The sequence below is a fragment of the Syngnathus typhle genome, linkage group LG13 (genome assembly GCF_033458585.1).
Source record: "Syngnathus typhle isolate RoL2023-S1 ecotype Sweden linkage group LG13, RoL_Styp_1.0, whole genome shotgun sequence".
Taxonomy (NCBI): Eukaryota; Metazoa; Chordata; class Actinopteri; order Syngnathiformes; family Syngnathidae; genus Syngnathus; species Syngnathus typhle.
Window position 1 is genome coordinate 7,963,107 of NC_083750.1, and position 24,485 is coordinate 7,987,591.

Consider the following 24,485-nt stretch of genomic DNA (forward strand, 5'->3'; position numbering starts at 1 on the left):
GCGTTATCATATTATACTATACTATATTTTACTATTAATTATAGTTATTATATCTAGAACATTTATTAAACTATATTTAAACATGTAAACTGTATAACATTAGCGGTACAACGAAAGACCAGATGTATTTTCTTTTTAAGGAAAATTGCTCAAATTGGTCATTAATCGCACGTACAAACTCACCAATGAGAGAGAGAGAGAGAGAGAGAGAGAGAGAGAGAGAGAGAGAGAGAGAGAGAGAGAGAGAGAGAGAGAGAGAGAGAGAGAGAGAGAGAGAGAGAGAGAGAGAGAGAGAGAGAGAGAGAGAGATGGGGGGGGCTATTTTATTGATCATTGATCCACTGCAGGACCGCGTGTATGTGTTCGTCTTGGTCTGTAAATTATGGGCTCGTGTCACTGTGCCTGCTCTGCAATGGACATTTCAGCGCGCCATTGTAAATTAAAAAAGGAATAATAGTATATATAATTCATATAATATACATCTGCACGACCAAGCAAGTGTCTGTGGCAGCTCTGTCCCTTTGCAGATAATTCGGCACAGGCTGCGAGAGAAATAACACGGACTGCAGAGAGGTGATCATCGTAATTTGATTGCAAAGACTTTCTGCAGTGGGAGGATTTTTTTTTCAAAAAAAACTTAAACTGGGCGTTTTGGAGTCACTAATTTGGGTACACGGTGATGCTCCGGCGGCGAGGCGCAGCAACAGAAGAGGGAAGAGACAGGTGAGGTGCGGCCGATGAGCTGCTTTTCTTTTTTCTCTCTCTCCTTTTAATAGAGGCTCCAGAAAGCCTTACCATCCATCCAACCTTTTCTCCGCAGAATCCAAGGGAAGCGAACGGAGAGAGGGCGAGTGGGCGACTGGCACCTGCTCCACCTGACCCATCTGGTGCGGTGAGTGTGCCAAGCGGAGCGAATGTGAGGCACAAATGTGGTGCGTGGATGGCGTGAGCTGCAGGTACTGTACATTCTTTATGTGCGACACCGCTGCTGCATTATGCCCCCGTGGGTTGGCGATTGGAGCGAACATCGTCTGAACTGCTCTTTGTGTTTACTCCAAGTTTAAAAAAAAAAAAATCTATTTCAATTCGCATGTTGTGCACTGCTGCATCAGTCATTTTTCTTTAACATGTTGCACAGCTCTGAGTGTGAACGTTTCATGTACTTGTATTAAAACGCTGCAGTGCAAGAATTCCTGCACAAAGATTGAAATTCTGCTCGTTTGGATCATAATGGGCTTTTGCTCTTAGAAGGGTCCCCGGGGTATATTCATAGTGTGTGAGTTAGTGTTTGCTAATGGCTCCCTGGTAACAATAGTAAAGGTCAGATTTGATTATATTAATGCTAGACGACAATTGATTAGAAATGCAAATCGTGATATTTCTGCTATGAAAAAAAAAGCATGTTAAAAAGTTCTGATGTGAAAAAGTGCAATGTTGTTATTAATTTTATACGCCCATGACAATCTGCAGAAAACTAATGAATAGTGAAATTGGGGGCAAATCCTTTGTCCAAAACAAATTAAATGACTCCCTCATTGCCTCCTAGCTCTTACTGAAATGACTTACTATAGCTATACGATCATTTATTTGGAGCTTTCATCATCAACCTCAATTGAATTCACCCACCGCTGCGCTTTATGTTCCTCCTCCGAGTTGAAAGGTGAAAACAAAAGGTTAGAGAGCAAATTAATAAGGGTAAACGAATGGACAGCACCGCAGAGTGGCCGTAGGAGAGAGTAATTAAGTCAGATTGCAATCTGTCACAAAGGACGGGGACGGGAGCGATGGAGAGAGATGATAACGGCGGGTGAACAAGCCTTGAGGGAAAGGACCAGCAGACAGCAGTCAGTCGGGGTGTGAATGGTGCCCCTGTTAGCGTTGACGCTCACACAGACGGCCATACAGCGGCTGTGTGAGCAGGTGCTAAGCCCCAGTACACTGCAGCAAGCTCGGACAACAACAGGTGCAGCCTCCGTTGAGCGATGTCCTGACTCACGGCACACATAATAACACAAAACACCGTTAATCCACACGCGTGCAAAGGTCAGCCTGCAGTCATTAAATAACAAGACTCAAGTTCAAACAACTCTTAAAGTTAGATCCAAAACCACATGACAATATCTAATCCCAAAAAATATTGAACAAAATGATGTGATCAAATTTGACCAGAAAATGATACATAAAAAGCCAAGCCTCGAGGTTGCACATAAAATCGCAAAGATACGCCGAACCCCCGTGAAAACAATTTCCTAAGTAGAGGCAACTATTCGTGGGAACTATTTGAAGTAATAAAGCAGAGCTGAATGCACGTATAAGCTAATTTAGGGAGCTTTTCGAGGGTCCATGGGGACGCTTAATGAGCTCTATTGATCACATAGGACCCTATTCAATCACACACGCTAAGCCACAAACTGGGCATCTCAAGCACGGAAAAATTAGATTGGATTGCAGCATAATATAGCTGTCTGCAAAGAGGCTAAATCAGTAGCAGATTAGCATAGGCGCGCTCGTGTTCTGGTTTTCCACGTTCCGACCAGATATTGAGTCGAGAGATTTAAGAGTTTCTCCGTTGTTGTCGTAAAGTGGATAGTTTAAGCAACAAATTGAGAGGAACGATGAATTTGCCACTCGTTGCGGTTCGAATTAGCTGCTGTTGAACCTCAAGCTAACTATTGTTACACGGTTGGATCGAGTCGTCAGAAAGCTCCTCAGACATTTAAAGTCTCACTCCCTTACGAGATCCATTTATATTTGTCGTCACGTGTCCTTGATAAAAAATGCGAGAATGACACATTTATCCAATCGTTGATGAGCTCCTACAGAAAACGTTCACGCCTTAACAAGGCTGTGGAAATCTACACCTCCCAGGGTAAAAGATTCAAACACAGCTGGCCAAGCATCTGCTGCTTGACTTCTTCCAACAGGCTCCTCAGAGATTGGGGTTCATTCTGTAGAATTGTGAGGGCCATGCTTTCAAGCCTCACCCTAAGGCGGGTATTCAAAATAAACCCTCACATGCAAAACCTTCCCTGTGATGAGGCGTGATGCCTTTAGGCCTTTTGGGGCCTTTCAGGGCATTCTTGCAGATGTTTCAATAGAAGAGAAGAATCCTAATGGCGGCCATACTCCTTTGGGGGGGTTAACTCGGGAACATTGGTGGCTGGAATGATCCGCACTCCTCCACCACCTTTGGGAACTGAATACTTGTCAAGTGTTGCATCACTCTATCGTGCATCCATTGTCATTTCTAAGCAGCTCCTTTTCATCCCTACACCTGAGCCCCGCCGACACCCTTGCGGATTGAGGCAGAGCATTAGCCACATAAGAACGCCCTGCAGTTGTTTTCAATGCGGGACTCTCCCGTATACTTTACAACGGCCATGCATCCTTTCTTTTATGACTTGCTGCCCTCATTGATTCTTCCCCTGAGGTGCAGCCTCCTTTTTTTTTTGTTGCATATCTGCACACGGATCCTCAGCACAAGCCATTAGGGCTTAACACTTGGGCTTGTTTTTTTTTCAATTTATCACTTTAACTTTGTGCATTATGCATGCAGACACACACAAACAGCAATGAACAGGTCTTTTGCAGTGCATAAGTATTTGTTTAATAAAATTTAAATGTGAGATGAAGCCTTAAGCCTTAAAGGAAAGTCTGGTCACTCTTTGAAGCATTTTTATTAGTTTAAATTAATGTCATGTGATTTATAGACACCATTCTTCATTCACTCAGAAAGGACAACAATCATCCAGAAATTAGCTTATCATAATCTATAAAAGAAATGGTCGGTGGTGGAAAAACCAAAAGACACAAATATATTTTTAATTATCAAGTCATTATTTTGAACATATACTGTTATTTCCCGGTTGCATGGCAACCATGTGCAAATTGTAGTGTTTATTATTATACAGTAGCACTTCCATATTGTATGAGAACTTTGTGATTAATACATCAATGTTAAATAATTATTCTACTAAATAATGAATTGCCTATTGGATTAACACTGCAATATTAAACAATGAAATTCTTGGCACAGACGAGCTGTCAGTTAGTGAATTCAATCATAAGAACTTCTTTAGTATTGTGTGAAAAACAGACACTTGCCTGAGATAATGCCCCCAAAATGAACAGTCATTTGTAAAGATGATAATAGTTCAATAGGGTTGTCAAATACTGTTCCCGGATCCAGACAAAAGGAACAAAAGATGTATTCTACTCTTAGCGGGACACAGAGTGCTTGCAGAAATTGCACATTGGCAGATTTTATTGGAGTCAACAGAACCGTCACTTGGTTTCTGAAAAGGGGGACGAGGGGTGAGTGTGTGTGTTTAAGCCAGAAAATGTGTACCATTATATTAATAACCTCATTACTTGGTCAAAATAATGCATTTCATAGTGATGGAGGCAAACATGAAGTTCCTAAAATCAATATTCCAAAGTTAAAACTAGAAATGTCACTTGCAGCAGCAATAATGTGACAAAGACTGAAAGACAGCCGGGATTTGAATACAGACAAAGTGACGAGGCTACGAGGCACAACAGAACGAGACTCGAGTGGTTAGAGGGAGCTGATTGGTCGACACAAGGAGCAGGGTTGATGAGAACAGGTGGAAATGAAATTGATAAAACATGACATAACATGAAGCAGGTTTTATTATCTATGGCTTTTCTCTGTTATTTTAAGATATTTTTATTTGCTTTGTCTGTTGTGAGACGCCAACAAAATTAGTTTTGTGTCACCTCTTTGCATGCAGCTGATCCTCTTACGCATGGAAAGTGAGTTGGGCGCGATGTTCCAGCTGCTTCGCCTTGGAAAACAAAGAACTCGTCTAATCCGTCAACTCCTGTGATCACAAAAATTGTAAATGACAGGAGACTTTTTGGCTTGAATTTTGGTGAACTCAATCGACGGCCGCAGATAAATCAAAACAAGCAATAAGCAACCTTTTCTCTTCTTAGCTTTGTGCACAAAATAAATGGTGTTACTTTTCAGTCTTGCCGTATTTTCATGCTTTTGTTTTCTAACAAATTCAGCAAGAGCCTCAGCCAAGGCAGGCTTTCGCTACGGCAGCTTAGCCAGAGACATTTGGAAGACTTTTTAGAAGGAGATAAAAACGCTTCCAAGTCCTTTGTCTCTTTCCTCGCTGTACTCGAGATGCTTTTACAGCTTGACTGAAGCTTTGTTGTGGCTAATCTATCGCTTGCCTTCATCCCATCCATCCCTTCCAAACCAATGGTTGTTTTAATAATGGCTTTCCATGAAACTGAGTGAAGCTAAACATGAATTTATACCTTTGACACCAGGAGAGGTTTTACTCGTGCATTTTGCGGTGGCTAATACAAGCATTTTGGGATTTTTTATGTGGTGTGTGAAGACCACCTATTGTGAGCTCTGATCCTCTTAGCGGGCTTCTGTCAAAAGAGCTAAAATTACCCGTATCTGTGATCCCTGCCCACACAGAACAAGATGTCAGGAATATGAGCAACCTCACTGCCTGGGATTCATTTTACATGACGCACAAGGCACCCTGGCGATAATGGCTGCCATATTAATGGCTCTTATTAGGCGAAGCATCTAGTAAGGTAGAAATAGAAAATCCAAATCTAATGAAGCCATCTTATTTTGATTACTATGCCGAGCACAAAGTGAAATAAGAAGCCTATTGTGTTACATGATTGTATCTTCATTGTGGTTCTACATGGCTGGAGCGTGCATGCGCCTGACTCTGCGCTTACCGTGTGTGTGCGCTGCATACTCATGTGCCGGCCTCCAGCTCCGGGCTGTGCGGTGAATGTATATGCGCTTACTGCGGTCAAACTCCAGTTAGTAACATTTGCCCTTGCTGCAGCGTGGATGGACATAAACTAGTGTTTGTTTGTGTGTGTACGTGTGTCGTTTTCAGGATCATTTATTTTATTTTTTTATTTTTTTAATTAATTTATTAATTTAATATTGTATTTTATTATTTTACTATTTTATCAATTTACTATTTCATTATTTTATTATTTCATTATTCTATCATTTTATCATTTTATCATTTTATCATTTTATCATTTTATCATTTTATCATTTTATCATTTTATCATTTTATCATTTTATCATTTTACCATTTTATTATTTTATCATTTTGTTATTTTATCATTCATTTATTTATACCATTTATTATTCAGTCATGTATTTTTGTCTGGTTTGATTCTGCTTGCTCAGTCATTTTATCATTTTATTATTTTATCATTCATTTATTTATACCATTTATTATTCATTATTCATTATTATTATTGTCTTTTTTTCTGGTTTGATTCTGCTTGCTCGATCCCTCCATTTTCTGAGCTGTGCCTTTCTTTTTCACACACGGCCATTGTCATATATAAGCTGCTAACTCACTGCAGCCAACGATTGCAGCGTGGCTGCTGCTAGCAGCAATTTGGCTTTCGGCGGAAAGGTCTGATTGGAGGAGAAGTCTGAGGGGAGACGGAGCTCTTGCTGGCTAGACTCCAGCTTCGTCCATCCTCTTTTAATTACCTACGGCACCCACCCTTTGGGAATATCTCTACCTCCTTCTCTTACAGCGCCCATCTTCTCCTTTCCAACTCTTTTTTTTTTTTTATCTCTTTCACTCACTATCACTAATTTGCTCTCCTTTTGCCTCACTTTTTTTTTTTTTTATCACCCACACACAAACCAGACGAGCCTGCAGCTGCGTCAAAGGCCTGCACAGGGTTAACCTTTGCATTAGCATATAAACGACCCCGGTAGATTGAATTGCATTTTTTTGGGATATTTAACAGCAAAAGACAGATTTTCTTCTGTGTGATTAGAGCTGCTCTGAGGAGACAGGCAACCACTTTAGGGAATATCGCCTTCGAAGGTGATAAGATAAAGACTTGACACAGTGTTCCCATTGCTGGAGAGAGTGCAATTTGTCCGTCCGTCTGTCAGTTTGTCTGTGTGCAGGCTTCTCTATTATAATTGTAAATGAGTGCATGTGATTCGGTCTAGGAACAAAAATAAATATGCATGCGTCCTCTTTCCTGTCTTCAAACTATCCGGTTTGACATGACGTGGGCGCTGCTGGCATTGTCACATTCCGGGGGAGATATTTGAAACCATAATTATGTCCCGCTGCCCATGCAGTCATACATTCACGCATGCAACAAGCGACTATCCTATTTCGTACTAATACATTGCTCGATAGTGCCTCAACAGGACGATGAAGCATATGAAATTGACAGATTAGTTTCGATGCCTTCAGGTCATTTCATCGGGTGTATTTGCACAACCCAATGGGATCCGATACTGGAACTGTGTCAGACGTTCTGACACACAATCATCAACATTCACACAATAACATTCAGTTCTGACTCAGAACTCAGAAAATAAAAAATAAAATATGAACAATTGAAAATAAAAAATAAAATTAAAAAAAAATAAAAATAAAATAAATATCTGCAAAGTCTGTACACTGCAGTACTGTAAAAAAAAAATTGGGATCTTAAAGCTCGACACTTGTCATTTATAAGAGCAGCATTTGCATGCACCTCTTGGTTGAGTAGCAGAATGAGAAATGTTTTTTTTTTCTCACGAGTGGCACTTAAATGTTCCCGTGGGCTACTGTATATTAACGTTCGGTAAAAGCTTGCCGCAAGTACTTTAATGAAGCTATCTTGCTAACAGTTCTATGAAGGTGACCCACTTCTCCCAGTTTAGCCCATGTCTGTGTTTCTACCCTCAGGCCATTTTACTTTATTCAGGGATTCAACCTGCTTCGTGTCCTCTAGGATGGGGTTTGTTTCAAGTTAGATAAAAATGATTCAGATGGTACTTTAGTTCACTTGTGTGACTGGCATGAAAATAATTCCATTAAGCTCGAGAAGCATAAATGGTTCAGCATTACCACAAATATAATAAGCCATATCATAAGTACACTTAGTTCTTACACTATGCTATTTTTCACATGCACCATTTTCACATACGCCGTTGTCAAATAACGTGTCGACAATGTGAAGACCCTCAGCCCATCCCCCTTCTTGCTGAGAAAGTAGGGACCCTCACCACCTCATGTCTGTATCCCCATACATGAACACTCATATCAAGGCATTTGCGTGCATACGCATTAGGGTGTGTGCGTATGGCCTCGATATGCATTGTGTACGCGTGGACCTAACATCTTTTCCTTTTACATCTCCCGCAACAGCGCTACGCAGCTTTGCTATCGGTTGCTACGGTAACAAAGGCAGGAGTGAAGTGGCTGCAGTACAAGAGCGCCAGAGACAGTGCAAGGGAGAGCTTTTGGCTGTAGAGATTGAATGCAACAAAGAAAACACATTTGGGATGTACGTGAATGAAATGACGTCGGCTGCAATAAGTTTTGATTTGATTGATAAATTAGAAGACAGGAAATACTGGCGCAAGGCACAGTAGCCAGATCAAACATGTAACCTAAAAGTCACCGCATCCGCAGTCATGAAAACTGGACATATTTGTGATTGTCTGCGAGTGTTCTATTTAACTAGCGTAGGGAGCCCGATTAGACTCGGTTAATGCTTATTTTACAACAACAGTAAAAAGCAGTGATTGGTGCATCCCTTTGGCGTTTTGTTGGTAGTGCTGAGCTTTCTCAGATTTATGTATCATCATGGATAGTAAATAGTGCCTACAACAGGAAGCGTCTCTGGACGAAAACATATTGATCTTGTTCAGCAGCCTTGTGCAAAAAAAAAAAAAAAAAACGAGCACCTTCGACAAGCGCGTGATGGGATTATAGGAAGATACGAGATCTATCATGTTGACACATTGAATTAAAAATGATGGACATTTAGGAATTTTCCGTACGCAATTACCCGCTTGTTTGATTCGTTATGGTGATAACCGTGTTTGGTCCCAAGCATGGGCGAAACCTGAGAGAGGTGTAAACAGGTGATGGCGCTGTTTCCGACAACCTGTTGATTGGTTAATGATGCGGGTATTAGCAGGGAATTTGTTAATAGTTTACTTGATGAGGCGAAATTGCACTGGCAAGCTGTGTGCACGCCATGATAACCGTGGCAGTGTCACGTCGTTTAATTCCATCATATCAACACGATCTGACACGTACTGCACAACACGAACTTCCTCCTAACGGCTGGCTTGGCTGTTTTGATTTTATGATGCTGGTTTTATGATCCCCCCCCCCCCCACCCCCCACTGCAGGTTTGTTAAGTGCCTTTCCGTCTCTTCCTTAGAACGGCTCTGAGTCAAAATATAATAAGCCAAAACACAGGGGGCCTTATTTACTAAGATCCCAAATAGTAGCTGTTGCTCACTATAACAGATTCTGCTTCCGGCACTGGCGGAGCTAGGATTATTTCCTTGGGGTGGCGGGGGGGCATGGGGGTGGCCAAGGATATTTCAGGGGGTTTGCGAAACAACCACAAAATCATGTGTGAGCCCATTCATGACTAATAAACAGAAGACATGAACATGACTCCTTCCAGAAGCTCCCCCCCAACAAACTGCATTATGCTGTGCTTAAAGATTAAGAGCCTTTGTCCTGGTGCTTCCCTTCAGCTTCTGATCTGGGCTGTTGGCCTTGACCCAGATCTAATGGTGTACCTTCTGGTTCGATGACCTCAGTCAATACGCATTCTAATGAGGAGGCTTCATCAATGATGGCCTGAATGTTTTTGTAGGTTGCATGTGTGAAAGAAGAGAAGAGAAGAGAAGCTGTAACAGATGTGACAGTGCTACTCCATAACCATACGATGGCTAATCTCAGAGGAACACACGCTTCATTTGACTCCTTTTTAATTTCGCACGTCCGTCCTCTCAATCCATTCGACGTAACGGAATTTCATTTTGGGATTCTGCGTCAAATTTGGATCCCGCCCATGAAAATGGCCGTAATGAAATGATAGTGCCAGACCGGCGAATCCTGATGGAGTCAGATGAAAAGACCCCGCACCTCCCCTCAGGCTTCGCCAGCTCGATCAGATGTGGACGAGGTTTAGAGATGTCAAACCTGCAATCTCCAGGTTGAAATTGTCCCTGGAGCGTGGGCCTGGGTATGCGCGTGTGTGTGTGTGTGTGTGTGTATATAAGTGTGTGATTAAATGTGTAGCGCCCATCTCGTCCCTGAAGTCTTCAAACAGCTTGTCATGTCTCCAACCTCTGCAGGTGAATGCACCTCCTATTTCTGGACTTTTATTTTTCATCTGACAAAAAACAATTCTCATCACCATAGCAACAGTCACCTGGTGTTCCTTTACGGAAAACTAGGCGAGTTATATCACACGACGAGAGAATTTGAAAGGTTACAAAAACAGCAGGAGGAGGCTTGTGATGGAAAAAGCGAGACAAATTGAAAAGAAATATGTGAGGGAAAGATGGAAGGTTGATTTGACATACCTTTATTTGTTACATTCTTTCTTTATCTGAAAATATTACACAAACATGAAGCAACAAATATTGGAACACAAACAATGGAGCAACACATGTAGACACTACAACGAGGCATATATTCTTTACCCTCTGCAAAAAAAACAATATTATTGAGGCTTACCAAGGATTTCAAGTGTGTTTGAAAACTGCCAAAGTGCACAAAACGTGGCGAATATGTGTATGTGTTGCGCACTCCGGAAAAAGAACCAGCCCATCCTACACACACATCATCTCCCCTTCGTGTCTGCTATTTCTACTGATAAAAGGGAAGTTACATCCACTTTTGTGGCCGATTACCCCCTCAAAAAAGCCTCCATATGTTCCTGTCGAAGGACCATCAGGAACATTAGCACCTAAACTGGTTTCGTAGTCCGTGACTGTTTTGTCTCATGGTGGTGTTTTACGGCTGTGAGAATCCTCTTCCATTTCAACACTCTGACAATGGATTGACATTTCTGACAATAGAGTTCTATTACGCCAGAAAGTGACAATGGAAAACACTTCAGCTCGGTGGCAGCAGTCACACTGCTGCACTTCTGACCCTGGCGGCACACACGCAACCAAGCGCACCCGCTTGGTTGACAGCAAGTGGCAAAATGGCCGCCACTTTAGACTCATCAATTTAGTATAACTGATTTTTTAGGCGTGGCTAAAACGGGACTCCCCATTGCGCCGTCATGAGTCATCTGTTAAGATTTTGAGCTTGTTGTATCATGATGAGAAGTTAACCGGCACAATTATAATACCGCAAAATTATATATAAATAAATTTGACTTGGCTTGACTTACAAATCCCTCCAAGGGCATGTTTGTTGGAAATATAATGATGTTTTTTTTTTTACTTTCCTCTCTCATTTTTTTTAACAGTGCATGTATTCTGCTGCCATGGCAACCGTGGGTCCTCTTCTCACATTTTTTCTCCTGCTGCTTCATTTGGCTGATGGCTCATTCCCAGAGGAGCCCAGTCCACTCAGCTACGTCCCTCTGGAGGGTATGTGTCCTTGCGTGTGCGTGTTTGTGTGTGTCGCATTGATGTATGGCCCCATGATAAATGTGGAAATCAGGGGGGGGTCAAAGGTCCCAGCCTTGGATGGGGCTGCATTAGAAATACACTGGCACAGACTATTTAGATGTATAAAGCTCACCCTCATGATGCAAAAGCAAGAAAAATAGGAGAAAGCAAATAGAATTTGTTTGGGTTTGAAGGAAGATGCAAAGATGAAGGAAGTGAGAGACATTTTGGATGGATTGTGTGTCTCAGGTTAGAAAGAAAAATGGGAGGGAACCCAAGGAGATGGATCGCTTGGTCCTTTCCCGCTGACCTGTAGCCAAGGACAATGAGACATTTTGCCAATCGGTCTCCTGGTGACGAGCGCTCCCCGTCTTGCTCTTTGAAACTTTTGATCATTCTTTTTTAGCCACTTCCTCTCAGCACCTCATCCGTACTCTCTCATTAAGAGAATGGAAGTACTAATATTTCCTCACTACAATATAATAGTGCGCCCATTAGAGCAGCCTCTGAAAAAAAAAAGCATTTAAATGTATTTATGGGCTCTAGTACACAATAGCCTCTGCTTTTTAACACAAAAGCATCATGGCATCATTGTTGTAATAAGTCGAGCATTAGGGAGGTTGTTTGAGGTCCGCAGTAGTTATTTTCAGTGGATATTCTCTAAAAGGGGAAAGTACTCTGTTCAACAGTTAAAAGAGGACTTAGCAGTTTGGAAATTACTGACAAGATGTGATTGGAACCTCAGTTTTGATTATTTTATGTATTTATGTATTTTTTTTATTTATGTATTTATTTATTCGTTTATTTATTTATTACATTTTACCAAATACAACAAAAGCTTTTTTTTAATTGTCACTTCTCTCTTTAAAAAAATAAAAATAAATTCTTTGGTCATTTCAGTTGTGAGGAGGTATCCAGTGTTTTTGGGCAGAGCTCACCGTTCGGCACAGAGACAAGAGCTGCACATTCAGACGGTTCTCCAAGTTAACCGAACACTCTACATAGGAGCCAGGTAACCAATGGCAACCGCCCCCAACTGTGTGTGACTGATGTGCTCACAGTCATATCTCTCATTTGATGCCTCCATTTGCTGTCACTGATGTCGACACCTCATTCGGAATGAGTATGTACGTGTGTGTCAACTTAAGTCAGCTTTCATTTTTACTTTGAAACAAATCTGTAAAAAAAACATTTAAATTTTTTTTTCTTAATTCAATGTTTTACCAGGTAAGTCAATTGAGAACATTTTCTCATTTACAATGGCAACCTGGTATTTAGTATTTGATGTGTTTGTGCCCTTGACGTTAAATTTGCTAATTAGTAAATCTGTGTTGTTTTCCCTAAATGGGAAGAGCTAGTATGTTTTGGTAGGTTTTTATTTTTCAATTGCTTAATGGGCCTTTACTTAACATTCATTAAAACAAAATGGAGACTCCAACGCAGTATAAAGCATTCTAGGGTACTTCATGAAAAACACTCAACATCATTGTAAAGGGCAAACATACTAGGCCAGCTTCAAAATAAAAGCACAGAAAAGTGTCAAAGCCTTTACACGTAAATTATGTTGTGTGATTGTAGAGATGACTTATATCGAGTGGAACTGGACAACATGGCAGGTGATGAGATGTTCTACAGCAAGGTAATGGTCGTTTTGTCATTGTTGTTAATATTCATGATTCCATGCTAATTTGTCACTCTTTTTTTTTTTGGGCCAGAAACGAACATGGGAATCCAACAAAAACGACATTCGAGTGTGCCGAATGAAAGGGAAACATGAGGTATTGTGGAGAGACGCCGACATGTATCAGCAACATCTGCGTGGACGCACACAACAGATGTTACTTTATTTATTTTGCTTGTGAATTCATATTAGCACATCACTTCATTCCAACCAAAATCAATGAATTGCTACCGGAACTAAATGAAAAGCCTTTTGTTACCTCTGAGACAAATGGAAGGGAACATGATTAATTATACGACGGAAGATTAGATGAGATGGTAAGAACAGGTTGTGACATATTGCCTCAAAAAAGGACCGAATAGCACGAGTAACATGTCTTCAGGGATGAAACAGAAAATGAAATAAGATGAGGTATGGCGCTGGAGATATTGGCGAGTCGTGAGTCTCCCCTCCATCATTGTATAAAAAAATTAATAAAATGAGTGCAGATTTTGAAGGGCTCGGAAAGATTAAAAAGATCTGGCAACACAGAATCTGAAATTTGATTGGATAAAAAAAATCTAATTTATACACACTGGGCAACAGAAGAGACTGAGATAGATCTCACAACAAATAATCCCGATTTCATGGCCGAATAATTACAATTTATGTTGTAAATGTCAGATATTGTGATAGTGTTTAGGTCAGAGGAGGATGTTTATTTCTGGATGAACAAACAATCGGTAAAAAGGATACAAGAAGTAAATTATACCAGCCCAAAAAGTCAAGATGTCAGATGTAGAAGCAAATTCTTTTTGAGTGATTGATTGCATTTGTTGGAGTTGTATCAAAGAAAATAATAATACGGAAGGGTCATATACAGTGGCGCTTCTGAGAAATTACATAAAAAAAATAACGCTCAGAATGGACGATTGTGTTGACATTGTGTGTGATATTCGATGAGCTGCGAGGCTTTTTCACCCAAGCAGTCAATGCAAGCAAGCAACAAAGAAATGATTTGGTATTGCATCCTGAGGTTCCTTATTGGAAGGCTGTTTGTTGTAGTTATTAGAAAAATATTACGCAAGGAAATTGTTGACTCTACGTCTACTCTCTGGCCAATTGTGGAGCGATATAATATACCCCGGCTCGATAAGGAAATATTGGAAACACTTCTCAGGCTGATAAGGGCTATGCATTGGGTTTACTGTAATTACCTCATCATCCTCATTAATCCATCTTCTTTCTCCTCATGACTTGGCACAGGTGGCAACGTTGTCGTCTCTGTGTTAAAAGGCTGCTTTGAGCACACGCTATTCTTATTCTACACCATGTCGGACGTTTCATTTTGCTCCACTGCTCTTTCAAGTCTTTTAATAGTGTTGTAAAATCACAGAGTTTAGACGTGTCAGGTTTCGTATTCTCTAGTAGTCTCATTAATTTCGGCTCCTCCATCAAAAACACTCCACTTTGAAGACAGTTACAGAATGTGGCTGAAAGTGTTATTTCCTCTCAGGATTCTTGTTAAGATTTGTTCTCGATGGAGGTGACAACTACTTTCCTGGCTTCCCTGTACTGGTTTTCTGCGCACTTTGGAGTTGATTTTAAGATTGGGTTATTTGTTTTCAAATTTCAAAATGGCGTCTCTGAGTTAACCGTCTTGTTTTTTAATTGGGTTACGTTCATTTTTTTGGTGTTTTATGTTCGATGTGCAACACTTTTGTTTCAGCTGCGACTGTAACATTAAGATTTGCTAGCTAGCTAGCGCTAGTTAGCGTTGGCGCAGGCTTTTATGCTATCAAAACATTTTTTATAGGCTTGATTATATTCTTATCTGATTAACAAACATAACAAAAAAGACCTTACACACACTAGATTTCGATTTTTTTAAATGGCGTAATTTTAGGCTAGCGCAAGTCACAACCTTTCGCGGCAAATCCTTCCTATCGCCCACATCAAACTATTTTGACAAAATAAGATATAAAAAGTCCAGATAAATATTATCAAATATAGTGTCGGGGAAATAAACACGGCAAAGTGGTTGTGGGAGTGAGGTATCAACACACAGTTTATATATCTTCACAAGCGACATTTTATCTCATGCGCAAGGGCGGCAATCACCCTTGAGACGGACGGCAATCACCTTTGAGGCAGGTGATAAAAAACATTTCGTACCAGTCATACCTTGACCTCGTCTAACTGAGCCCAAATTAAAGATTAGTTCCTTCTCCGAAACTCGACCCCCAAACCACATAAATTGGGATATCAAATGTGTACGTCCCACCACTCTTGTTAGTTTCCAACTAACCCTTCAACTTGTGACTGCATTCTTTTGTCTATCGTATTTTTCTGCAGGGAGAATGTCGTAATTTCGTCAAGGTTCTGCTCCAGCAGCACGGAGGCCTGTTTGTGTGCGGAACAAACGCCTTCAACCCGCTGTGTGCAAACTACACTGTTAGTAGCCATCAAAACTGTCAACTGGTCTTTGTGTGTTTATCTGCTTGTGTTCTGAAGATATGTTCCTGTCCTCCTGTTGCAGAGAGATACTCTAGAAATGGTGGGCGAACCTGTGAGCGGGATGGCGCGCTGCCCGTACGATCCACGGCATGCCAACGTGGCTTTATTTGCAGGTATTATTTGGAATTTTGAGCATACAAGCTCCAAAGACAATGTTTACGTGTACAGATGATTTATAGTCACACCTCTTGCTGAATTGCTCATTTGGTTTTAATCTTCCCGACCTTGTGCTATCTCTCTATCACCTTCCTTCTTTCTCGTCTGGCTAATCTTTCTCTGCTCGTGCTTTCAGATGGAAGTCTTTTCACTGGCACCGTGACGGACTTCCTGGCCATTGACGCCGTGATCTACCGCAGTCTCGGCGATAGCCCCGCCCTCCGCACGGTCAAACACGACTCCAAATGGTTCCGAGGTACCTCATTGAAACTCAAGAAATGTCACGTAAACATGACACGGCAAACAGCGTTTTCCTAAGTGTCTCATTCCATTGTCCTTGCTTAAATGTAGACGAACCAGACAAGATATTTTGATAAGCACTGAATAGTACAAACGACCTTCATTGAGTCAAAGCCAATTTTAAATTGCAACAAAAATCGAGCACAAATTTAGTCGAATTTGGAAACTCCGACCTTCACTTCAACATAGCAAATGCGAAATCTGGACTTGTTATGACGCCAAGTCAAGCTTGGTTTCATATAGCAGTTAAAACAAGTCAGCAGCTTTGGATGAATAAATAATGACTAATATCCATTCTTTTGTCCATGATGATGAATTAAACATAACCTGAATATTCAATGAGCGGATCGCCCAAAGAGGCCGCATGCCCTGATGTGACTGACTGCATTTATACCATAGCCTCACATTGTCTTTTCCTGCTAATATTCCCACGTAGAGCCCTACTTTGTGAGCGCCATGGAGTGGGGGTCTCACATTTATTTCTTCTTCAGAGAAATGGCCATGGAGTTTCACCATCTAGAAAAGGTCTCTATTTCCTGTCTTCTCGGTTGCATTATTAAAAGTATCTCTCAATTTCTTATAATATATCCCAACTGGACTGTACTGTGCTACGTTGTTCCAGGTAATGGTGTCCCGTGTGGCTCGTGTGTGCAAATCCGACCTGGGCGGCTCTCAGCGTGTCCTCGAGAAACAGTGGACAACATTCCTTAAGGCTCGGCTCAATTGTTCCGTCCCGGGAGACTCGCATTTCTATTTCAACCTTCTCCACGCCACAAGCGGAATCATTCGCATGCAAGGGCGTGACGTCATCTTGGGCCTTTTCTCCACGCCCCCAAACAGGTAATAAGACACCCAAATATATAAATTGGCGGAAACGCGGACAACAGAAAACCATAACTATGCATGTAGGAAACATAAGAAGAAGGAAGGAAAATGAAGCTTCAAAATGCTTCATGAAGCAGTTGTCACTCCTCTAGATGGCAACATTGGTTCAAAGAAAAGCCCAATGTTGAACAGAGTGCCCTCTAGAGGAGTCCAAAAATACAACAACTGGTTCATGAAGCATCATTGAAGCTTCATTTTCCCATCACTACTTTTTTTATCCTAGCAATAAAATGATATGAAGTTACTAAGAGTTGGAGTCAGTCGAGTAAATGTCCACCAAAAACTTTAGTACCAAAGGTGTAGCCCCCAACTTGTGAATTCCTTCCTCTGTGTCCGGCAGCATCCCCGGTTCTGCAGTGTGTGTGTTTGACATGCAGCAGCTCGCACACGCCTTCGAGGGACGCTTCAAGGAACAGAAGTCCCCAGAGTCCATCTGGACTCCGGTGCCAGAAGAGGCCGTCCCGAAACCCAGGTATGCTTATGCAACAAGTTGAGCTACGGGACGTGAATAGCTATTCGTCCTGCATTCGTTCTTTCTTTTTCCAGACCTGGAGGATGTGCCGTCCAAGGATCCCGATTTAGTTCCTCCACCACGCTACCAGATGAGGTTTTAAACTTTGTGAAAACCCACCCGTTGATGGATGAGACAGTCCCATTGCTGGGGCACAGACCCTGGGTTGTCAAGACTATGGGCCGGTACTGTGACAGAACGCTTTCTAGTTAAACAACTTTCAAGTCGTGAAATATTTCAGCTTTAAGCGGCACTGAGGGAAGAAAATAGATTTTATTGAGCCGCTTAGAGCAAATGTGTTCTCACAGTCGATTTGTCATTGCAGGTACCAGCTGACAGCTATGGTGGTGGACACTGAAGCCGGCCCCTACAGGAATCGCACGGTTTTGTTTCTGGGCTCGACCCGAGGGACGATTCTCAAGTTTCTAATGATTCCCAATGGGGATTCAATGTCTCACAGCAGTGTGTTCTTGGAGGAAGTAGAAGGTTTCAACCCCGAGAGGTGAGTTGGAGTAAAGAGATTTTTGTCCTTGCTATCCGATCGATGACGCCCTCCTAGCATTGTGCTCCATCACATCACATTGACCGCTTCTATTTTAGAAACAGAGGCTTCAACACTTCTTAATAAGTTCTTGCTACTCCCTGCTGCACTATTGTATTCACCACGTCTTATGTTCTCAACTCCTCGCTCCATAGATGTGGTGAGGATTCACCTCAGGCTCGCCAGCTCTTGTCTTTGACATTGGACCACACCAGTCATACCCTGCTACTGGCCTTCCCGTCCTGCCTGGTCCGTTTGCCCACATCCCGTTGCCACCTGTACTCCCGTTGCATGAAGTAAGCAGAGCTATTTTGTTATTTCTTTATTTTTGCTTTGTCAAAGCTTCTTTAGCTAATTTGACCTTTAAATAAAATGGGTCATATTTGACATTTCAGAAGCGTATAGCCAAGCAGGTTAACTGCTACATTGTTATTTTTATAGCCGTGTTTGCAGCTCTTGTGTTTTGGTCCTATTTGGAATTGAATCCTTTGTTATATTTTTAATAATGTCTTTGTACACAGGAGTTGCCTTGCCTCCAGGGACCCATACTGTGGCTGGACCAGAGGCAGCACTTGCTCTTTCCTTCGACCAGGAACCAGGTGAGACCAACATCCATCCATCCATTTTCTGAACAGGACGGTGCAGGGATTTTTATCATCCATTTTGTGAAGTACAGAAGATTACTCGACTCATTCATGTGTGATGTCTATGTGATTACAGGCTTCCTTTTCAACAAGATGTGGAATATGGAAACACCACATCCCATTTAGGAGACTGTGATGGTAGGTGGCAGCAAAATGACTGCTTGCATTTTGCATTTCCGTTTTGCACTCAGCAAGCTCTCAGGGGATTAAAACAATGACAATGACCTTTGACTCTTTTTGGCCATTATTTTGTGAGTAAAAATGTCGGACTTTGTCCCGAATAGATGCACAGTACATATTACTACTGCGGATTCCTAGGACTAAGACGTCTTTCCTATTTAGCTTACCGTAATCTTCGGACTATAAGTCGCGTTTTTTTCATAGTTTGGGTGGGGTGGCGATTTATACTCAGGAGCAACTTATATACATATATATGTTTTTTTCCACTTTTTTGGGCATTTTATTTTTATTTTTATTATTTTATGGTAATTACCTTGAACTTCTTTCATTGTTCTTTAGCAACTTATATACATATATATGTTTTTTTTTCACTTTTTTGGGCATTTTATGGCTGGTGCGATTTATACTCCGGTGCGATTTATAGTCCGAAAATTACGGTAATTACCTTGAACTTCTTTCATTGTTCTTTAGTTAGCTAACCGCTAACACTTTGTTTTTCACAGATAAAGGGTTTAATAAAAGCAGTGGAAAAGTTATGTCAGAAAAGAAGGCTTTTCTGATCGTCAGCATTGACTTGCATTGGTTTACGGGCACATCTGCCATATTCATTATGGCGAACGCGCTGACGTATCCCAGCAACGGGCCATTAACACACTCAAGGCGGGGGTCTTTGGATGCTTGATGTCCATGGCAGCATGAAGCTGGCAAATGGAAATCTCCACCTAGTGGCTCACTCATTCATTGCAGCCAACCACTGCTTTTGTCTTTGTTTTGGGTGCAGCGAGAAACTATTCATGAAATGTTTTTGAAATTCAAATCGTTGTCATGTATTGTACAAATTTCCCTCCCTGCTCTTTAAGATCCATTCAACCTTGACACCAGTTGTTTGTAATGTCTTTGCCAGATTTGATTGTCCAACTGTTTTTTTTTTTAAAGTTCAATCTGACTTGCTTTGGGTCGGAATTGTCCCAGTGTGACAGTTTAATTAGGAAAGATGTGAAAGAGATGTAGCTGTCAACACAAGACTGCGAAAGAAGCAACATCAATGCAAAGCCTGACAGCATGAAAACCTTTGCTCTTTCTTTCCTGAATCTGAAAGAGGGATTGAATTTAAAATAGGAGCCTGCTTTGACTTCTGTTGAGGGACTCACATGTCACTGTAACAGCAGCAAGGCCAGAGAGAGAGAGAAAGACTTTTATCCAGCATTGCTCTGGCATTCACTCAGGGGAAACTAGAAAACCCTTTCGAAAGAGGATTAAGAATTTTCGCTTTTTACACGGGGTTACGGGCATGTGCAATGTCGGTAGGTCAGAACTTTAATGTTTAAAGGAGCTTGTGTCAAGCTTTCAGTGCATTTATTTCATTTCAATCTTATACGTGGGCTTCGGCATTTTCCCCCACTCTGTGAAAGTGATAGCGCAGTGACTCCCGAGCTCCAGACGAGCATTTGCTGCAGTCGCTGCAGATGGGAGTGATTAGAGCTGGGTGGAAACACTGAAGTCATGCTATGTTGGATGGAGAGAATCGAAGCTCCATAATGGAAAGAATGACGAGTGGAGAGAAGTTGCATTGATCGGCGTCCTTGATGACAAGTGCAGGCGTCTCACTGACACTTTTTGGGGGCCTGTAGAGTCCCAAGGCCGCACTGGAGAGACTTTATTGCGTCATGTCTCCTAATAGTTGCACGATGAAAACTAACGGCACTTTGGAGTAGAGGCATTGATTTTTGTGATAAATTAATGCTCAACGGCTACAAAATGAGAAGAAAAATGTTTCCTCGTGAGCATATTACAGACTCATCCATCTATAGTCAGTTTTTTGTGGGGACTCGCAAAATTCGAGAGAAAACTGGCATAAATCTCCAATAAATGTTTTGGATGAAAAAATGGGGGCGGATTCCTGGGAAATATTGTTTTGAATTTGTCATGGTTTCTGCTTCTTTAGGTATCCTGCAGCAGAGTCTCCTCATCGAACCCGAGAGTCTGGTCTCCCTCAACCTGCTGGTGGCATCTGCAGTGTCGGCGTTCACCATCGGGGCGGCGCTCTCCGGCCTCGCCGTCTGCTGGATCATGGCCCACAAACCTACCAACCGTCGCCATGGCAACACCACTCAGTCGTCCATCCAGCGGCGTGAAAGAGGCCTATTAAGTAACGCCGGCGGAATGGGAGGCTCTGTGCTCAGCGTGACGCGGCAGGGAGGCGGAGAGCGCACCTGCCCTCAAGGCGGGGAGACCCTCTTTGTCATGCCCAACGGCTGGGTCAAATCCGGAGAGCTGGACCCCGGTTTCCTCCCCACCCCGGAGCACACGCCCCAGCAGAAACGAAGAGGCCTGCGCCTGTCTGACTCCAACTCCGGCGGGTGGGACACCAGCCAGACCTACTTGGGAGGAGGCTCGGTGGGTCTAGGCTCCCCCTGTCGAATACCCCCCTCGGTTTATCTGACCACCAGACTGTTCCAGCAGGGGGGAGTCAGCCGACACGGAGGCGAGGGCCGGGGGTGCGACACCCCCCGACAGCACTACGTCTGCTTGAGCAGGCAGGAGAAAGGAGGCAAGGGGACGCCCAAAGCCCCCTTGAGGAAGTCGGCGGGGGAATACGTGTACCCCATGACGCCTCAGGACTCGCCTGAGCGGCGGAGGGTGGTCTCGGCGCCCAGCGCGCCGGCCGAGTGCGCCGAGCCTCTGCCTTTGCGCTGGCCGGCCCCGGAGGGCTACATCCTCAGTAGCCACGCCATGGTGCCCGTCCCCTTGCCCCCTCCTTCACTGCCTGCCCCCAGCGGTCAGACGTACATGTCCCAACAGCACACCCCGGCTCTCACCAGAGCCCTCCTGAGGGGGGCTTTGGAGCGAGGGGAGCTAGGGGAGCTGATGGACCTCAGCCATCTGATGAGTAAGAAGAACTGCAATGACAGGACTCAGGCTGGACAGTGACTGCTGAGCCTACATGGGCACCTTTCCGTAGACTTGTCTTGAGCCTCGTGAGACCCTCCCCACAATTCCACCCTCTCATCACTTGTTCACTGTCATTCAAGCCCTCTGTGTCAGGCAACCCCCCTCTCCCTAAGCAAGGCGAGGCTTCTGTTACGACTGGCTACTGCGCCTGCCAATCTTTTGCTGGCTCGCACTAATTGGTCAGGTGGACGAAGGTTGTTGCTGTGTCTGCATTGCAGAGCTGCCTCGCCTGCCAAACATTCTCCAAGTCTGCAGGCAGAGGGCACAAGCAAGGAAAGGAGGCACTTAAAGGCCTGCTGTGCATGCAAGGGAGGCAAACCAACAAAATATTTGCCTCATGATAAAACGAAATGGACAAAAGTCTTGGGACAGACATCATTCTAAGTTATTCCCTGGAACACATTTTGGACTGTATTTCCAACTCTGTGGGAACAATTTGGATTGGGAAGGGCTTTGCCTATGCCACAGTGCTTCAACACAAATATTAATTACGAAATGAATGAATGTTTGCAAAACTTGTGTATAACAAGTTTCGGCTTTGACAGAGGATAGGTCAATCTGATTGTTTAAAGAAAGAAAGACATTTATCGTGTTCGTTAGATGGGCCAGCAGTGATTCTGAAGGCCCTGGGCAGATTACATTGAGATGATGACTCATCAAAGATGAAATGTTGTATTGCGGCAAATAACGGTGCCCAAAGGAGTTGCCAAAGCGGAGATAAACGCAGATATAACTCAATTTTGGGCTGTCGTTCGATTATTAGCGTTGAGAATTGGCATCTCCACTTGTAGGTATGACCTGCAAATGTACACCTTGCCTAATGAACATGTTATTAAGCTTTGGGTGACTCATCAGAAGTCAAAAAACTATTCATTGACTATAAACAGGAAGCCCCAAGGGGAAGCTGCATCTGCTTCCTCTTTGGCTGCACTTCCACATTTAAGTCCCTGACTGCTGTTATTTAGTGCATACGGCATGCGTGTTCCAATAGGCCGCCCTGCCTCATAGCGATGCAGGATCATAACTCTTTGGAGAGAGGAGAGGAGAGCAAGACTGAAATGTCAGCACTATTCGTGCCAGCCGCATGCTCTGTGTAATGATGTTGTCGGCATCTCAGTCGTCTATTGCTCTTTTCATCCCCCAGCGCTCCATGTACGACTTAATGACCGATAATTCCAGGAGGATGTCTGGAAAGGTTTGCATTGGACTGAGCAGAACACCAGACTAGGACAAAAGTGCAATTGATATGATCGGGAATGCCTTGTCGTTTCCCACATATCGCATTTATGCCACATTATTGAACACGGTCCAACTCTGATGGGAATGAATTTCCCTGGAAAAGCCCACTTGAGGGTCAAGGTCTCGTAGACGTGATGCAGAACAAAGTGACAATTACAGAGGCAGTGATGGAAACTCCAATGCCAAAAGGGGTAATGGAAATGCCCCCAGCAAGCAAATGCAGCCATAAATTCTTTACCATCAAAGTGTCGAGTCCTATGAAAGAGTCAGCATTTATATCAGCGGCATGGAAACGGCTGCCGTGCAAAAAAAAAAAAAAAAAGAGATGAAATCGAGGTAAGCAAAAGCTGTAAGAATGCTTCGTTAAAGTCGATTTTGTTTTTGGGTCAGCTCGATAACATGGTGTACATATTAAGGTTTCGTTAGAGCTTGAATACAAACGTCACGTCATTATTACTATGAATGTAAACTGGAAAATACTTGCCTGCCTGTTTAAGTACACTCAAGATGCAGTTCACCCATAATACAAAATCTACAATATTCAGTTTGGATTCAATCGCAAGATTTGGATTTATTTTACCGGACCCTTACTCAAGAGATGCCTGTTTACAAAAAAAAAAAAAAAAAATGTGTTAAAGTGCCATGATGACCATTTTAGTCAACAGTGCTACTGACTAAAATTGTTCTTATTGCAGTATGCTACGTGAGATATATGCCCTTGACCTTACATGCTGAATGTTTTTCCGTTACATGTGGGCTTGCACCATCGATGCAAAAGCAAAAATTGTACTGTAAATATGTGTACAGACACTTGTCAATGTGCTTTATGATTACTCGTGCTATTAACATGACACAAATGAAATGTAAATGGACTGAAAGGCTGTGAGGGATTATGGCGTAGCTCCTTTGGTGTCATATTTGTCATCCGGTTTTTTAGTCAACTGCCATAGTGAAGGATTTGAAGTCAATTTGTTAACATCCTAGCTGGGGGAGAAAATGATTTTATTGGCGTTATGCTGTGCAGTAGTAGAGAAGCACAATGAACCCTTTTTTTTTTTTTTTGCAATTTCAGAACTGCTGTATCATTTGTAGATAATGTAAATAACCACCTTGTAAGTACACTGTTTGCTTTGGGGACAAAAAAGTGCTTTCCCAAGACAAAGAGCAATTGACGTGTAAGGGTTTTATTTGTAATTTTTTTTTTCTTTCTTCTGTGCCAATGCTGTGAATAAGATGTATGTAAAGTATTTAAGTGACTTTGGCTGAATGCTGACTTCAGCCCTTTCCTGTTGTTAAGAGTATAGATGCGGGCCTGATCTCAGCCAGAACTGAGCCATTTGCCTGCCTTCTGAGTTTTTGCAGTTGTTAAAATACTTCTGTGATAATAACCACCAATCTTTGGATTACTGCTATTAAATGTAAATATACCATTCACTGCTATTACGTTGCAATTGGGGCTGAATGCGCACAGC

General features: G+C 42.5%; 1 protein-coding gene across 1 annotated transcript; it reads left to right on the forward strand.

Moving 5' to 3' along the window:
• The first annotated feature begins 734 nt into the window (after positions 1-734).
• Positions 735-24,436, forward strand: sema6ba (sema domain, transmembrane domain (TM), and cytoplasmic domain, (semaphorin) 6Ba). Its single transcript, XM_061294491.1, has 17 exons — positions 735-892; positions 11,284-11,407; positions 12,329-12,440; positions 13,007-13,067; positions 13,144-13,206; positions 15,444-15,542; positions 15,628-15,718; positions 15,898-16,017; positions 16,498-16,586; positions 16,684-16,901; positions 17,287-17,418; positions 17,493-17,642; positions 17,783-17,959; positions 18,154-18,294; positions 18,520-18,597; positions 18,719-18,780; positions 20,768-24,436. The coding sequence occupies exons 2-17, from the start codon at positions 11,287-11,289 to the stop codon at positions 21,751-21,753; spliced, it is 2,700 nt and encodes an 899-aa protein (XP_061150475.1). The 5' UTR covers positions 735-892; positions 11,284-11,286; the 3' UTR covers positions 21,754-24,436.
• The last annotated feature ends 49 nt before the right edge of the window (positions 24,437-24,485 follow it).